General features: G+C 61.4%; 1 protein-coding gene across 2 annotated transcripts; it reads left to right on the top strand.

Moving 5' to 3' along the window:
• The first annotated feature begins 274 nt into the window (after positions 1-274).
• Positions 275-12613, top strand: GATA5 (GATA binding protein 5). 2 transcript variants are annotated; one of them, XM_033187010.1, is made up of 7 exons: positions 275-379; positions 768-1311; positions 2682-2857; positions 9743-9868; positions 10371-10458; positions 10826-10950; positions 11282-12613. In XM_033187010.1, the coding sequence occupies exons 2-7, from the start codon at positions 789-791 to the stop codon at positions 11435-11437; spliced, it is 1194 nt and encodes a 397-aa protein (XP_033042901.1). In that variant the 5' UTR covers positions 275-379; positions 768-788; the 3' UTR covers positions 11438-12613. The 2 variants fall into 2 exon arrangements, with proteins under 2 accessions (XP_033042901.1, XP_033042902.1); XM_033187011.1 differs by lacking the exon at positions 275-379 and adding an exon at positions 423-550 and having other exon boundaries at positions 11282-11757.
• Positions 12614-17837: the final 5224 nt, after the last annotated feature.

The raw sequence follows: 17837 nt of genomic DNA, 5'->3' as shown, positions 1-17837 counted from the left end.
AACGAGGGCTCCGGACTCGCACAAAGTTGGAGAAGTTTCTGCGCCCGACTCGCCGGGGCTCACGAAGCTCTCGGCCCGCCTGTGTAGCTGCACCGGTCCGGGCTCCGCGCTGGCCGCCCCGTGTCGTGCGTCCTTGTCGCCCAGCCCCGCGAGCTGAGAGCCTGCCCGGGTCACGTGGCTCTGCGGCCGGAGCCCCAGCGCTGACCCTGCGAGGAAGGAGGGGCGGGCGCGGGGAGGGAAGGGGCGGCGCGGCGGGGGCGGGCCGGGGCGGCGCGGAGGGGGCTGCGGAGCCTCACCGCCCCCGGCTTCCAGTCTTCGGCCCGCCGGTCGCCGACCCACCGCCGCCACCGCCGTGCCCTCCCGCCCTCCCTGCCCGCTGGTGAGTGCTCCAGCCCGGGCCGCAGCCGCGCGCCCCTCTCCACACGGCCCCTCCCAGCGCGGCGGGGCCCCGCTCCGAAGGCCCTGCGGCCTGCGGCCGCGCCGGGCCCGTCCTTCTCAGCCCCCCACCGAGCTCACCCCGGGGACCCACGAAGCCCCGGTCCGGGAGGAGGTGGGCTCGACGTTGTGACTGCCCCGGGGATGACGCGCTGGCCGCTCCCATCCCCGCGGTTCCTCTCCCTCCGGTTCGGGGACCTGCCCCGGGAACGGCCCGGGCTGGGGAGTGGGAAGCGCGGCCCGAAGCGGCGGCACCTGCCCGGCCCAAGCTCGAGCGCTGGCGGAGGGCGCACAGCTCCCGGGACCTCCACACCTGACCCTCTTCCCTGCAGGTCAAGACCGCGCCTGGGAGGATGTACCAGAGCCTGGCACTGGCCGCGAGCCCCAGCCAGGCAGCTTACGCCGACTCGGGCTCCTTCCTGCACTCTCCGGGCACCGGCTCTCCGATGTTTGTGCCGCCGGCGCGCGTCCCCTCGATGATGTCCTACCTGTCTGGGTGTGAGCCGAGCCCGCAGCCCCCCGAGCTCGCTGCGCGCCCCGGCTGGGCGCAGACCGCCACTGCGGATTCATCGGCCTTCGGCCCGGGCAGCCCGCACCCGCCAGCCGCGCACCCGCCCGGGGCCACCGCCTTCCCTTTCGCGCACAGCCCCTCGGGGACCGGCAGCGGCGGCAGCGCGGGGGGCCGGGACGGCAGCGCCTACCAAAGCGCGCTGTTGCCTCGAGAACAGTTCGCGGCGCCTCTTGGGCGGCCCGTGACGACCTCGTACCCCGCCACCTATCCGGCCTACGTGAGCCCCGACGTGGCCCCGTCCTGGACTGCCGGGCCCTTCGATGGCAGCGTCCTGCACGGCCTCCCAGGCCGCAGGCCCAGCTTCAGTAAGTGCGGGGACTCCACAATCTCGGGGCCCGGGGCTGGCCGAATCCGGGTGCAAACCCGCACCCTGCGAAACGCTCCCCTCCTCCTGCCCCACGGTCCGAGCCTCCCCGCCAGGAGCCACACCAAAGCCTGGGGAGCACCCCGCGGGAGAAACGGCCGTCCACAATTCTGTTTTAACCTGTTAATGAGAACATCTATTTCCAAACAGCATCCCGGATTGTGCCGATGTGGAGCCTAAAAAGTCTTAATCGTTTTGGGGTTTTTTTTCTCTTTTTTTTTTGAAAAGTTTTGGAAACGATTTTTACAAAGTCCAAAACACCGGTTTATTTCAGTGGCCACGTTCGTCTCGGTTCTAGAATGCTTACTTATTTTAATTTCAGACCTGGTTTCAGTCGCTCCCCTAGTATCAGTTTGGAGAATCGGATTCTCAGCCTGTGAAGGGAGCGGCTGTTCCCGGTTGCAGCGTAGTCACTTTCTGGCGAAGGCGGCGCCTCTGAGCTCCGCAGGGGCCCATCCCGTCCCTCCGGGACCGTGGAGGCCTCCACACCCAGCTCCGGAGCTGCCTTTGGGACCCCGCCGGTCCCTTGGCGCAGGAAGCGGGCTCAGCCGCACCCGCAGGACCCCTGGCCCCCGCCGCCCTGGGCAGCCCCGCGGCTGGCGCCCACCCCCGGCGGGGCGATGATTGATCCCTGCCCCACCCCCACGCGGCGCCCGGGCCTCCCTCGCGCCGGCGCCGGGCCGGGCCTGGAGGGGACCAGGAAGACCTCCACCCCCCGCCGCACAGTGTGCGAAGCCCGGCCCCAGGGGGCTGCGAGGCGGGGCTGGCCTTCTAAAGGAAGGACTCTGGTTGCGACCACAGCCAAGCTGACAGAAGCACCTCGTCCACCCTCCCAACCCCGGCCCCTGCCGTGGACCCGCTTTGCAGAACAGGAGGACAGCGGGGTTTGCGTTCCCAGGAGAGCCCAGGGGAGCCCAAGAGTGTCTGCTAGATAAAGCCCCTTCATCCCTCCCCTGCCAGTGCAGACATCCTGCTTTCCCGGCAGGTCAAACACGCAGAGGCCCGTGCTGGCCCCTGATCCTGCAGCGGGAGTCCCAGGTGTCTGACTTCAGGTTCTATTTATTAACACACCAACCTTGAAAAAGCAACCCTAGCGAATTTTATCATATGTGAATTAAAAATTTAAAAATAAGATTAACTAACCAAGTAAATTTTAAAATAAAATAAATGTAAGGCACAAAATCTGTGCCTTAAATTTGTTCGTCTGACGAAAGCTGCCAGGCTCCTGGGAAGGGGAGGGTGCTGGCCCACAGGCTGGGGAGGCTCCTGGGGAGGGGAGGGCCTGGGCCTACCAGCTGCCTGTCCCCTCAGTGTCCGACTTCTTGGAGGAGTTCCCGGGTGAGGGTCGTGAGTGTGTCAACTGCGGGGCCCTGTCCACACCACTGTGGCGCCGAGACGGCACTGGCCACTACCTGTGCAATGCCTGCGGCCTCTACCACAAGATGAATGGCGTCAACCGGCCCCTTGTTCGGCCCCAGAAGCGCCTGGTGAGTTCGGGCTGGGCAGAGGGGGGCCTGGGCGCAGTGCTCCCCCGCGGGGACCTCTTGCAATCCACCCAGGTGACACCGGAGCCCCTGGGGTGGGGGGATAGGGGAGTGCGCCCAAAACAGCCTGGTTGCCCCACCCCCACCCCCGGTCGGTCAGGCCAGGCTGGCTCAGGTCTTCTCTGAGAGAGCTCAGGGCAGGCAGGGGATCCCAGTGGGGATGCCAGGGGCCACCCGCTCATAGCGCCCAGCCCTGGGAGTGCTCTGGGGGCCAGGAACCCAGGCTCCGGAGCAATGGTGCCAGCCAGGCTCTGCTCAGTGCTGGGGCCAGGAAGGGCTGCTGCCAGGAGCTCAGCCCTACGAGTCGGTGGTGGCTGGCTGTGGCCTGGCCCGGTCTCCGAGGCCTCAAGGTGACCCTACCTGGGATGAGGCTTAAGGGAAGGTGGCTGCTGGATACTTCACTGAAGGGCGTTGAAATCTGAAATTGGAGAGTCTTTGGGTCTGTAGTCCCCTTGGGGAGCACTTTCTACCCTACTTCAGGGACCGCAGGGACACCAGGTTTATGCCTGTGGGCAAAACTTGTTTTCACTTTTGGTTCTTCCTGGCTTGTGGCTGAGCAGGGAGTGGGGGACTCCAGAGCCCGGACTTTTGCCCCAGGCAGGGCACAGTCCCCAGAGGCTGGAAGAGGCTGAAAGTTACTTTGTTCTGTACGTTTTCCCAGGCAAACCTTGACTTTCAAGTAATTTTACAAATAAGAATTTGGGGTGTTGATGCTGTTTGCAAGTTATCTAAAATTGAGGAGGCCGCAATGGCCCTTGGGTCAGAAGGCTGAGCAAGGGTATGTTCCTGGGCACCAAGCCCTCCTCTGCTGGTGGTGTGGCCTCCGTGCGGGGTCCATCAGCCAGTTCCCGCTGTCACCCTGGGTGGAGGCCAGCCCTCCTGCCGCTGTCCTGTGGGTTGGCTGTTCTAGATGGCTGGATTCGCGCCCTGTGCCGGTGCAGCTCTGTATGGCCCTCAGCCACAGGCTGAGGGGAAAATCTGGGACCCTGGGCTATGGGGGACCAGGATCTGAGCATGGAAGGTCCCAGTGGAGCATGTGGGAAGAAGGACCGCAGGCTGGGGGCAGCTGTCACCGCTCTTCCTTGGAGCTGGCCTAGGGCCTGGGGCTCTGCAGGCCCGGCCTCCTCCCATGCCTGCTTGTCAGAGGGAAGGCTCCTAGGAGTCCATCCCCCTCTTGGCCTGTTTGTCCCTGTGACTGTGCCTGTGCTCCCAGGTGTGCTGTTCCAGCCTGGTGTCCACGTGGCCCTCAATGAGGGGTTAACCATTGAGGTTAAGAAGGGGTAGGAGCCAGGCACGGTGGCTCATACCTATAGTCCCAGAACTTTGGAAGGCTGAGGCAGGAGGATTGCTTAAGCTTAGGAGTTCGAGACCAGCCTGGGCAACATAGCAAGAATCCATCTCCAGTAAAAATTAAAAAAAAAAAAAAAAAATAGAGGCCGGGCACAGAGGCTCACGCCTGTAATCCCAGCACTTTGGGAGGCCGAGGCGGGTGGATTATGAGGTCAGGAGATCAAGACCATCCTGGCTAACACGGTGAAACCCCGTCTCTACTAAAAATACAAAAAAATTAGCTGGGCATGGTGGTGGGTGCCTGTAGTCCCAGCTACTCTGGAGGCTGAGGCAGGAGAATGGCGTGAACCCGGGAGGGGGAGCTTGCAGTGAGCCGAGATCACGCCATTGCACTCCAGCCTGGGCAAGACTCCGTCTCAAAAAAAAAAAAATAGATTAGCTAGACATGGTGGCACACACCTGTGGTCGCAGCTACTCAGGAGGCTGAGGCAGGAGGATCACTTGAGCCCAAGAGTTCAAGGGTATACTGAGCTATGATCACACCACTGCACTCTAGCCTGGGCAACAAAGGGAGACTCTGTCTCTAAAAATACATAAATTTGTCCTGTGCAATGGCTCACGCCTGTAATCCCAGAACTTTGGGAGGCTGAGGCAGGAGGATCACTTGAGCCCAGGAGTTCAAGACCAGCATTGGGCAACATAGGGAGACCAGGTCTCTACAAAAAATTTAAAAATTAGCTGGTCACAATGGCACACAACCATGGTCCCAGCTACTTGAGAGGCTGAGGCAGGAGGATCTTTCGAGCTGAGAGGCTGAGACTGCAATGAGCCTAGATGGTACCACTGCACTCCAGCCTGGGCAACAGAGCAAGACCTTATCACAAAAAAAAAAAAGAAAGAAATTGAATAATTACATTTTAAGTTAAATTAAATTTATTTAAAAAAGAGAAGTGGTAGGAGCTTGGCCCAGCTCCTATGAGACTACAGCCTAGATGTCTCTTCCCCACCCTCGCCTATGCAAAGGGTTGCCCCTCCTCTGGCTGCATCCACTCTCCCCCTGCCAGGCCTTGAACTGGGCACTGGGACACACTGGTGTCAGGAGGAGCTGCTGGGAGGGAGCCCCTCCTGCTGCTCTGCCCTGCCCTGCCCTGGGTCTTCCAGCCGGGCAATGCCTGTGTCCAGCTGGATCCCAGACTCCTAGGCTGTGGCATCTTGTAGACAGTTCCCCAGCTCTTTGAGCCTTTGTCTCCTCATCTGAGAATTGGGAAGAGAACTTGGAACCGTCCATGCCTTGCTGTAAAGATTAAATTAGCTGGTATTGTATGCTTGGGCCTTGACTCTAAGGACGGGCTGATGGGGTCCCTTGGCGTGATGAGGCCTCCATTCCCTGGTCTGGGGGATGCAGGGTGGACTTTGGGATGTCTTCTAGGGGAAGTTCCTGTTTACTGTCCATCTTGCCAAGACCAGAGGCCTCGGAGGGTGGGGACCATCTGGTACCACCGTGCCCTCTCCCTGTGGTCTGGCTCTGTGCATGGACACGGTTGGGAGCTCTTGGGCCCCTAGCAGCCCACCCCCAAGAACACTGGAGCCTGGGCTGAAGCCTGGAGCCTGGCAGCCAAGGGCAGTGCAGGCAGCAGACCTTCGAACCCAGGGCCACCTCTGGCACCAGCTCCAGGAAGTAGCCCAGTGTCGCATGGGGCCAAGCGTCCCTTCCCGCTGAGCAACCTGTCCCCTACCTGGAGTCAGGCACCTGACACCCACCCAACCCCAGGGTTTCCTTCCTTCGAGCCCCTCACAGACCCGAGTCCCCAAGTCAGTTTGCCCTCAGCCAGCAAGGGGCATAGGCGCTGTATCAGGTGCTTACTACATCTTCCCTCCAAGATGGGACCCGTTTGAATCTGGAGACATTCCAGCACTCATCGGTCCCCAAGACTCAGACTGTGGCACAGCAGCCTCTGGCTGTCCACAGCCCGGTCTTCCATCTCAGAGGAGGCTGCTGTGCTTCGGGTCGCTGTGACCTGCACCTTTACTCCAAAGTGTTTCCCGGCGTGCGCGCTTCATCCCTCCACAACAGGCTCAGGCTGAACCTCCTTCCCTCTCCCGTGCTCCCTGAATTTCCACCAGCATCGGCCCAGGCCCTGCCCTGCCCAGAGCCTGATTTATTTGGATGTCTCAGATGCACGCAGAGCCTGGTGCTTAGAGCGGCTCTGCTGCACGCAAGCAGCCTTTGAAGTTTGACTTCTTTTGAAAAGAACCAACAAAAAAGAAAAACGAAACACAGCCGGGAGAGAGGCCTGGGGGGCTGCTTGCTGGGCAGTGAGGAGGGACAGATGGAGGCATCGTTGATACGGTGGCACAGGGAGCCCCAGCGCAGCAAGCTGCTGGGATCGTGTCCCCAAAGCATCTGGCTGAGGGGGACAGTGCTGTCCACCCCGGGCCTTCCCAGTTTCCTCTGGTCCCTCAGCTCCTCTGAGCCTCAGTCTCCCACCCGTACAATGGGGATCTGGTGAAGATTTAGGAAAGGGTAGGTGAAGACGCACTTTGAAAATTGTTGTGAGGTCCATGTTTTTCCCGTTTTCCTAATTTGATAGAAATGAAACATGCTTACTGTGAAAACATTCAAGGTAGGTTCCAGGTGTTTCCCTGGAACTCACAGGGGTGCGGGGTGAGGGGCGTGTCCTCTGCTGGGGGCTGTCCCAACCCACACACGTCCTGCACGCGTCCCACCTTGTTTCTCTCCACAACCCGTGTCTCAGACGTGGCCCCATCGGGGCGTGCTGGCAGCTGTGGGGGACGTGTGGAGTGTGCTCACATGTGTGCACCCCTATCTGTGTGCGCTAAGGGGCGATGGCCGGTCCCAGACCCGAGGGTCCCGCTGGTTCGGAGAAGAGGACGGGCCTTGGACCATGGATACCTCTCAGTCTGAAGGCGGAGACTGCTGGGGCACAAGGAGGGAGTCAGCAAATAAAACTCCAGGCCACACGCAGTTCCATGTGATTTCAGATAAACACAAATATTTTAGCCCTCATATCCCAAATACTGCAGGAGACAAAGGATCCATCATGTATCAGAAATTCCCATCTACCTCGGCGTGCTGGGTCGATGCGTCTGGCAGCTCTGGGGGAGATTTCTTTCCACTTCAGGAAGACAGACAGACGGGTGGCTGTCCAAGAGGCGGGAAGGAGACCATGCCTCATGCTGGACGGTGGCCTGAGGCCACCAAGGAAGCAGCCACAGCTCCTGGCACCCGACAGGGATAGAAGAGAGGGAGGCTGGACCAGACTCAAATCCTGTCCAGTCACAGTAGCTGCTTCTAGACCCGTCAGGGTGTGGCGGGGGCATCCCAGGGAGAGACACCAGCTGGGGACCCTGGGTGACCCCAATTGCTCCTGCATGAAGGGTGCCCACCATCCAACCGGGGCCAGGCACCATCTCCCTTCCAGCTCTGCTGGGGCCTGGGCTGGGCCCTCCAGCGTGAGCACAAGTCTCACCCCCAACGTCCCCCCAGGGAGACCCCTGAAGACCCTGAGTGGCTGGATGCTACTGGCCTAAGGTAGGGGACATTGTCCTTCCCCAGTCAGGCTAGGAGCTGCAAGCTGAGGCACTTCTCAAGCCTCCCCAGCCTCACTGGCCGGACCCCTTCCTTTCCTTTCTGCCTCTTTGTCATGGAGCTCAGGGCAGGGTCCTGTCTGGAGACAGGAGGCCCCAGATGAAGCAGGGGCGGCGTTCCCAGAGCCTTTGGCAACTGCCTGCAGCCGCGGCTGGGGGTCAAGGAGGTCTGGAGTTTGGGGGCTGGCTGGTGCTGGCTGGCTGCTGCAGGCAGGCCCCACTCTCCCACTCAGGCCTTGGACAGGGAGGCCTGTGCCCTTGGCAGCAGCTTGGGAAAGGGTGGGCAGGAGATGGTCAGCAAGGCCGGCCCTCATCTGATCATAGAGGGCAGTAACTGACGGAGAAACTGAGGCAGGCTACAACAGATGGGGAAGCCAAGGCTGGCTGTGTCTGCTCACGTCAGTAACAGACAGGGAAGCCGAGGCAGGTTATAACAGGCAGGGAAACTGAGGCAGGCTATAACAGGCAGGGAAACTGAGGCAGGCTATAACAGGCAGGGAAACTGAGGCAGGCTATAACAGATGGGGAAGCTGAGGCTGGCTGTGTCTGCTCACGGCAGTAACAGATGGGGAAACCGAGGCTGGCTACGTCTGCTTATGTCAGTAACAGACCGTGAAGCTAAGGCTGGCTGGGTCCACTCAGCCCTGGTTCAGGATGGATTCTTTTACCCTAGCGTGGCTGGCTTACTTGTGACTGCTCTCTGGCTCTGTCCCGGTAGAGAATCTGGGGGCATGGCTTTGAGGTGGGGGCCTCGTCCTCACAGGCCTGAGGCACACTGATGGTCTGGCCCTGGCTGCCGCCAGGAAGGCAGACAGAGCTCCCGCAGAGCCACCACTGTGATCCTGGCAAGACGAGCCAGGAACCTGGACCAGGCAGGGGCTGTGCAACCCGAGGGAAGGGGACCAAGGGGGTCAGGGCAGGGGCTGGGGTAGAACCAGCAGCCCCCTGGAGAACCAGGTCTGGGGACAGGTGGCTGGGAAGGGTGGTGCCACCAGCAGAGCTGTGTGCTGAGATTCAGGAAAGGGCTTCAAGTCTGAGGTGCCTCTGGAGCCCTGGGCTGGAGCTCCCAAACACCACCTCTCTCCAAGCACCAACCTGTGAGGCCAGCAGGAGAAAGGCCGGCGTGAGCTGGTGGGAGGCCCCTGGTCCTCCTTCAACAGGGACTCCCCAGGCTGCCAGCTCGGAGCCTCCCAGGCCTCCCTCAGTCCAGATTCCTGAGCCCCAGCTGAGCTCACGGACTGGGGCCCTGAAGGTTCGGGACCTCTGACTGGACCTGGACCTGCCAGATTGGGGGTCAGTCTCTACTGAGAGCCACAAGAAGGAGGGAGGCAATGTTGGGGCCTCCGGACGGTTCCAGATGGGTCCAGTCTTGCTCTAACACCACGTACAGTGTACAACAATGGGGAAACAGGCAGGTGGGACCCAGAGCCCTCAGACGCTGTCCGATGGGGCCCCCGGCCTGGGAGGCAGGTGCACAGGGGTAACACAGGCCCTGATGCCTGCTGTGTCCTGGCCTCTGGGGGGGCCCTGTGGCCTTGGGGTGCTGGTCCACTGCAGAATTGCGGGGTCCAGGCCCAGGGTTGGTGCTAAAACAGACAACAGGAAAACCACTGCCGTGTCTAGGTGCCCGGCCCCCACAGGCTCTGAACCCCACAACCAGCCTGTGGTGGGTCTGTTATCAACCCCTTTTTACTGGGCGAGGGGGAGAACTGAGGCCCAGGAAGGTAAAGTTACCTTTTTCAGGACTCGAAGGCGTGTCCAGGCAGAGCTGCCAGGCCAGTCCATTGCAGAGCCCACGACCTTCATGCTCCAAACACCTTCTCACTGGGTCCTGCGTGGCCTCAAGGCCAACCTGAGTCTCGCTTCCTTCCCTCTGCTCCAGCCGTGCACACGGCCGGGGGCTCACTCCAGTCTCCCTCACCCCCACAGTCCTCATCCCGCCGCGCTGGCCTCTGCTGCACCAACTGCCACACGACCAACACCACGCTGTGGCGGCGGAACTCGGAGGGGGAGCCCGTGTGCAATGCCTGCGGCCTCTACATGAAGCTGCACGGGGTGAGTGTGGTCCCCGGGGCAGGGTGGGAAGGCCTCTGTCCAGCCTCCTAGTGAGCGCCCTCCCGACTCCCAGACTAGGAGGCTGGGGAGGAGCTGGAAGGATAGCTGTTGTCCCCTGGGCTGTATTACACACATGTCCCGGCTGACGGCAGCACCACCCCCCGGGGGCCCGGGCTAGTCCTGTTACACTCATGGCACAGACGGGTTGACTGAGGCTCACCACAGCCATTCAGCCGGGGCCAGACAAGGACACTGCTCCCGCCCTCTGGGCACCCCTGGTGCCTTCTGGCCCCTGGCAGCTCTGTCGGACAGGGGGATGGGAATCCAGCTCCACGGGCTCCCCCTCACCCAGCCCAACGGGCAGCTGACCCACCAGGGCTGTGAGGACACAGCCAGCTCCAGGAGTGACCGGCTCTGGGGGACTGGAATGAGGGGGTGCTGTGCAAGGGGCCCAGGGGTGAGCAGGGACGGGACCAGCCTCCACCCTCGCCACCCCTGCCAGGTGCCGCGGCCTCTGGCCATGAAGAAGGAAAGCATCCAGACACGGAAGCGGAAGCCAAAGACCATCGCCAAGACCACGGGCTCCTCAGGTGCGTGGCCAGGCCCTGTGGTCAACCCCCTCCTGCGGGGTGGCCTTCGGTGCCGCCAGTTCCGTCATGAGAGACCTGCGTGTTTGGTTCAAGCACAGTCCTCTGGAAGTCCAAATGCCCTCAGCTCTGCCCTGTGGTGACCTTGCTGGGGGGTGTGGGGGGCCAGGGTGGTGACAGCATGTGGGCAGCAGGGGCAGAGGTGGGGCCAAGGAAGCCATGCCCGGCCCCACCGCCCACGCCCACGGTGTGACCGTGAGGAGTCTCCAGACCTCTCTGGGCCAGAGCCAGAGGAGACCTGGCTACATGGCAGGAAGGGGAAGTGAGGCCACACCTGGGCCTTCTGTAAACACCCGCTCTTCCCTTCCAGGATCCACAACGAACGCCTCGGCCTCCCCATCTGGTGTCCCCAGCACTGACAACTCGGCAGCCACTTCGAAGCCCAAGCCCAGCCTGGCGTCCCCAATGTGCCCTGGGCCCGGCATGGCCCCCCAGGTAAGGGGGCGGGCTAGGGTGCCCAGAACTGGGGCCCTGTGCTTCCTCGGCCAAGTCAGATCCCATCAGAGCCCCTTGGAACCTTTTCCAGCAGGTGGGCTGGACACACCGGCGGCCTTCAGCCATCAGTATGGTGGCCCTTCCCCTAGAGCTGACTCTGCCAGATGGGGGAACCCCAATCCCTCACGAGGGGTCCCCCATGCCATTCCAGGGCATCAAGGGGTCCCTAAGGGCAAATCCCGGTCATGGGAGCTCCTGACCTAAGAGGCCACAGCTGCCTCCCCACCCCCCACCCCCTACCCCGCATTCTCATGCTCTCCTGTCCCTGCAGGCCTCCGGCCAGGAGGATGACTCCCTTGCCCCCGGCCACTTGGAGTTCAAGTTCGAGCCTGAGGACTTTGCCTTCCCCTCCACAGCCCTGAGCCCCCAGGCTGGCCTCGGGGGGCCTCTGCACCAAGAGGCCTGGTGTGCGCTGGCCTTGGCCTAGGTCCCCAGGCCATGTCAGGGGAACAGCCCGGAACAGAGCACCCACTGATTCACCTCCGTGCCTGCTTTGCTCCAGCACAGCAGAGACCAGCAGGCCCACCCACCCAAAGACACTGGGTCTCCTGGAGTCTCCACACAGCGGTGGGGAGGCCTTCTGTGCAGACAGCAGTCGGGCCCCAGAGCAGGAAGGCTGGTGGGGAAAGGGCTCAACTCCCCACCCCACGTACATCAAGGGACTCCCCAGGTGCAGCCCAAGGCTCTGGACCACATTGGCCCCCTGCGGCAGAGGCCAACGCAGGGCACCACCGCCAACTTGAATTCCGTCATCAGCGCTCACCGTCAATATGTTTACAAGTTGTAGCAGTTGGGGGAAAACAATCAACCTCCTGATGTAAAACCAAGATTCCAAGTGAAGCACCTGAGGCCAAGCAGGGGAGAGGAAGGAGGGGAGCAGCTGGACAGGGGCCTCCTGAGGCCTTGGGCTGCCCTTCGTTGCCCACATGGATGGACGGAGCTGTGGTGCAGGACTGCCAAGGATAGGAGTGCGGGCCACGCACAGTGCCAGGATTCCGCCGAGGGGAAGCCATTCACATTGCAGTCATCACAGACTTACACGCTTGTTTGGATGGTTTTTCCAGAGGGGATGGGAATGGGCCTTGTTCTGGCGGAATCTGTGTATCATGACTGTGTCTGACAGGCAGAGTGAATTGTCTGGGAGCCCTGGCCTGACCCATCCAAGCGCAGCTGGGGCTGGTGATGACGTGGCCACGTGTCCTGGTGCATTTGGGGCCGGGCAGTTTAGTCTCTTGTCCCAGGAGAATTGTGAGTGACCCCTCTTTCCCTTGCAAGCCCCCTCCACACTGAGTTGGATGATACCTTACTGGGTGACGCTGGCGAGAGGCACCCTACCCTACACAGCTGTGGATGGCCCGTGACATCATGTCGGGAGGCCACAGGGAACGGAGGAGTGGTGCAGGCGACCACAGCACCCTGCGGGGAGCATGTCCTCGCCTCCGTCCGGCTGCCACCCTTCACCAACAAGCCCTGATTTTTCCAGCAATGCCAGAAACCTGAATTTTAAGTCTTCCAATTTGATTCAAAAATATTTTTAACATTGTGAGCCAGCTAGACCCCCAGCGCACCGCCCTCTATTGGAAACCAGTCATGTCTGGCGTCAGCTTCAGGAGCACACCGGCTGTCCTGGAGCTGTCCCTCAGGAGCGCACCGGCTGTCCTGGAGCCGTCCCTCAGGAGCGCACCGGCTGTCCTGGAGCCGTCCCTCAGGAGCGCACCGGTTGTCCTGGAGCCGTCCCTCCAGAGGTTCTTCCAGCTCATTTCTATGTGATGTCATCTTTTCTAAAAAAGACAATGAAACCACAGGAAAAGTGAAATAAAGCCTTGAACCTCACTCTCCCTCCCCCTGCCCATCACCCGTGGAGTCTTCCATCTCCCCTCACCCATCACCCGTGGGGTCTCCCAGCCCTGCCCTGCCTGCTGGTCACCACCCTCCTAGCGAGTTCCAGCCATCCTCTGCGTTCTGAAACATCCCCGGCCCCCTGCGTCCCCCCAGGTGCCCTCGATGACATCTCCAGGCCCTGATGATGCTCAGGACCACCAGTGCCCCCCAGGTCCCCAGCGGCTGGGAGAGGGGTGCCAGGCAAGGCAGGCGTGAGGCTTGGCAGTGGCGCTTAACAAGCCTGGGGCCTGTTCTAGAGGTGCAGCAGAGGGGCTGGGCTGGTGGATACCTCCATTCCCCCAGGCTGGGTCGCTGCTCAGAGCCTCCTCCCAGCCAAGCCCACCTCCTCCTGGAAGCCTTCCCTGTCTTCTCCCAACCTCCTCCGTCCTATCAGGCACTGGGGTGAGGACTGCGAGCAGCTCTAGTAACTTCCTCAGCCAACTGCCCCCCGCTGGACCTGGCTCAAGAGAGAGGTCAGACAAGGCCCCTCATTCTAGCCCATGCAGTGGGAGCCATGCTGAGGGATTTTCAGATCCATGGGATCTGAGGAGGGCCCGGGAGTGAGCATTTTAAACAGGAACCCCTCAAACCTGCTGGGTGCCTGGGGGCCCACACTTTGAGAAACCCTGCACTATGATGCTTCAGGGTCTGAATCCAGTTCAAGTCCCTGCCCTGCCCTGCTCATCTGACCTGGGGACGGGGAAATGGACTGCGGCAAGGTGGCCCCTGTGTCCCCATAAGGGTCACATGTGGCATCTGGGCATCGTTGGGGTTCTCTTGCTACTGTCCTGTTTCCAAGCCCAGAAGACTCAGGCTGCCTTCCCGGGTGCCTGTGCACCGTGAGGAAACTGAGGCATGGGGGATTGAGGGTCGCCCCCCATACTGGTTCCTGCACATCTGTCTCAGGGCTCGTGCTGGGCGTTGGGTCCCTGAATGGGAAAACGGGTGGCAGTGACCTCCCAGGCCTCTCCAGCCCAGGCCACGGCTGGGGAAGGACAGTCTGTCCCCTCACAGGTTGGACGGTCACTGCCTCTACCACCTGCAGGGCTGACCTTGGGAATCCACGTCTCTATGGAAGGTAAGTCCAGCCCAGCCTGTTCTCAGCACCCCAGACCCTGAGTGAGGGGGTGAGGGGGCCACAGACCCAGAGGGAAGGAGGCCTGAGGACGTCCCGGGGGATCCAGGGGGAAGACGCAGAGCTGCCTGGGCCAAGGACCTGGAGCAGGAGGTAGCCGGCGACTGTCTGTGTCGTGGTTTTCACATCAGCGCCTCCCCATGTCCGCTGCTGGGTGGGCACTGTGCACCTCATCCTTGCACTCGCCACTCCCAGGAAGCAGGCGCTAGTTTTCCTCTTCCCTGATAAGAAAAACCATGGCTCAGAGAGGTGACTCAAGGTGCCAGAGTCAGAGGGCACAGCACGGCGTCCCCAGACCACAGTGCTGGGTGCAGTGGAGCTGGCCACGTTGCTTCCATTCCAGCCTCAGTTTCCCCACCTCTGCTGGGGAAGGGGTGCCACATATCCGTGGCCATATCTGTAATCCATGCACTTGTGTAGAAGGTGGGTCCCTGGGAGGCCCCAGTCTAGGGAGGTGGCACCAGGCACCAATCCCTATCTGGAGAGGCTTCCTGGAGGTGTTTGTGGGTGACATGCAGGACAGACAGGGTCCCCACAGGTAGAGAGGAAGGAGTCCAGGTGCTGACCGGACTGGGGGACTTTGGCCCTGGACACACCCCATCTGTGAAGGGAGGTCCCCAAAGGGAACAGGAGGATTTGCCCATGAGCAAAGCGGAAGCAACCCTTTCCCTGTTTTATTCCATTTTTAGGGATGTGTCCAGGATGACGGAGGCTGACAGTTCCACCGCTGGGCATGGCCACTGCTGCTAAATTTAAGCCTTTCTCCTCTTAGGGCGGAAGCCATGAGGAACAGAGCCTTAATATAGCTGCCAGGCGCCGTGCGCTCTCCCTCCCGCCAGCCTACCCTGCACTCTGCCCAGCCCGCCATAAACAACCAGACGAGCCGGAGGCTGGCGGGCAAAGTGGCCCAGCCCCTTATCAGAGTGACAGGACTAAAAGGAAGGTCACTTTACCTGCACTGTCTGGACCTGGGCACACTGACTTCCCATCACCTTTGAACCAAAGCAGATGCCCAGGCAGCCTGGAGGAGGAGGGAGCGGCACCGGGAAATCCCCAAGGACCTTGCAGTGGCCCCGCCAGCCTGCAGAAAGTGTCCATCAAGCCCCACGGTGCTCCATCCTGGGCACCCTGGGGGAGCGAGAAGGCCCTGGTGAAGCCCCAAAACTGAGCGTGGGCGGCATAGAAAAAGAAGAGAGACGCAGAGCCCCGTCAGCTGGGGCTTCTTGACCCAGAACCATTTATAGAGCCCTCCCACTTCAAGTCCTTAATTTATTGCTTCATTCAGAGCAGAGCAGCAAGCCTGAAAGCATCCAGGCCCTGAGGCTGCGGCCCTCGCCCTCAAAGCAGGCCCAGACGCTGGCACGTCCTCACTCTCCCACCATTCCTGGACCTCGCTGCCACCAACCAACATGGTGCACCTTCACCCCCGTAGGTGTGTCTTGGCCAAACATGGACACCGGATCCCGAGAGCCGCCCTGTATAGGCTTCAACCCGACCGGCGGCTGAGTCCTGGGCACACATCGCATCTCCACTGTGCTGGGCCCGCAGCTTCCAGGGGTGGGCTCAGGGAGAGGGTCAGTCTCTCCTTTGATGTTGCAAAAGACAGCTCATGGCTAAGTGGACATGAAGCCCCTAAGGCTTGTCTGAAACATGCAACGTGCTCATTAAGGAGGGAACATGGGAGGCTGAAGTAGGAGACTCACTCGAGCCCAGGAGTTTGAGACCAGTCCGGGCAGCATAATGAAAACCCGTCTCTACAAAAAATAATAAATAAATAATCCAGGTGCGGTGGCGTCCGCCTGTAGTCCCAGTTGCTCAGGAGTCTGAGGTGGGAGGATCACTTGAGTCTAAGAGTTCAAGGCTGCAGTGAGGGCTGACTGCACCACTGCACTCTAGCCTGGGTGATAGAGCAAGATTGTCTAAAAAGAGAAAGAAAGAAAAGGAACATTGTTAACAAAAAGTACCTCCTTATTTAACCAAATAGAGACATCCCTCCGAAAAAAACAGTTCCTATTGTCACCATCGTCAAACAGGTTACTCTGCCACCAGGAACACTGGTGTCGTGTCTGGAAGGGGACATCTTTACCCAGCTATGCTGGTGCCACAGTCTCACAGGCTCAGGGGGCTGCCTCCTCCAGGGTGTGTGGACAACCTTCGGGGACAGCCAGTCAGACGTGGGCTGAGTCAGGGCCTGGTGTGTGGTGGGGAAGGCAGGGCAGCTGAGTGAGCAGAGAGAAGAGACAGTGGGGAAGGCAGGGTGGCTGAGTGAGCAGAGAGGAGAGAAGGTGGAGAGCGGCCCAGGCATGAGGGAGGCAGGACGGCCTTCAAGTCCAGGCTCTCACCTGAGAGCAAGGCCGGATCCACAGCCTCAGGGGCCATGTTTCTGGGGACATCAGACTTGCCTTCAGAAGCTGACCAGTACCTGGTGTCCCAGCCCAGGCTCCCTGTGGCAGGAGCAGCTGGCACTGTGACCCTCGGGCACCCTGGGGCCCAGCCTCCTCCTCGGAGGGCCCACGATGGGGAAGGGCCTGGTGTGTGTATGGTGGGGTCCCCGAGGGAGGCTGAGTGGGGCTCTTGACACACCAGGGCCCCCAGCCCGGCACCGCCAGCTGCAGCATCCCCTCAGCAGCAAACCCACCTGTGCAGGCTGGGCCCCATCTCCACACGGCCCCCAGGTGCGCTCAGCAGCAAACCCACCTGTGCAGGCTGGGCCCCATCTCCACACGGCCCCCAGGTGCGCTCAGCAGCAAACCCACCTGTGCAGGCTGGGCCCCATCTCCACACGGTCCCCTGGTGCTAAGCCACCAGGTGGAAGGTGAGGCCCAGGGAACCAGCGCCCAGGCCCAGCCCCTCCACGTCTGCCTCTGGGCCGTGTCTGGGCCTCCACACGAGGACCGTCATCCCACAGATGAAGAAGTGACGCTTGAGGGACCCGGCACCCCCGAGACTGTGAGGCTGTGGCTGGGGATAGACCCCAGGGTGCCCACATTCACCCCCCCAACCGGCGCCTCAGCAGTAGAGGCTGCCTAAGCCCACAGCCTCCCACCAGGTGGGGGTGTCCCTGGTGGGCAGCCCCCTCCCGCACAGTGCCCTGTGCAGCCGCCAAGATGTTGACACGGACGGCTCCAGCCGCCTTATTTATTATCTGATAACGCACTCTTGGCCCCACTGCTGGACGGCGTCGGGCCGCACTGGGGCCACAGGCCTGGGGGAGGAGGAAGGCGGGGTGGGGGAGCCAGGAGCCCAGCCGTGGCCACACCTCAGCCAGCGGGGCCTGCATGCTGCACTCTGGGCCGGGTGCACTGAGGGATCCCCACACCTCCGCCTCCATGCAGGTCTTCCTTCTCCACGGCCCAACAAGCTGGTGGGCCTAGAATGAGCCGCCTGGGGTCTCCCTGCATGGGGAGGCCCCCGAGACCTGCCCTCCCTGGTCCCGGTAAAACTCCAGTTGGGTCCCTCCTCTCAGCGCACCCCTCTTCCAGCTCCAGCCGCAGCCCATCCCCCACGCCCCTGCACTTGGCCCCAGCTTGGATTTCCATGATGCAAATCTGGTTCTGTTTCTTCTTCGCATCCAAACCCTCGCTCCCTCACAGCCCAGGCTCTGCTGCAGCAACTCCACACAGCTGGCCCGGCCCTGGCTGCCCCGTGGCCTCAGGCCCCCGGGTCCTGACACCTGCGTCCACTCTCAGGTGCAGGGACCAGACCCATCACATGTCGGAGTCTCCACACGTGCTGCTTCCTCAGATCAATGGCCCTCCTTCCTCCGTGTCCAGCCCGGGACATAGTGCTCAGGGGTCGAGGCCCTCCGATG

Source organism: Trachypithecus francoisi, unplaced genomic scaffold, assembly GCF_009764315.1.
Source record: "Trachypithecus francoisi isolate TF-2019V2 unplaced genomic scaffold, Tfra_2.0 Lachesis_group21, whole genome shotgun sequence".
Classification (NCBI taxonomy): Eukaryota; Metazoa; Chordata; class Mammalia; order Primates; family Cercopithecidae; genus Trachypithecus; species Trachypithecus francoisi.
The sequence above is the reverse complement of the archived record's forward strand: the minus strand, read 5'-3'. Positions and strand labels throughout refer to the sequence as shown.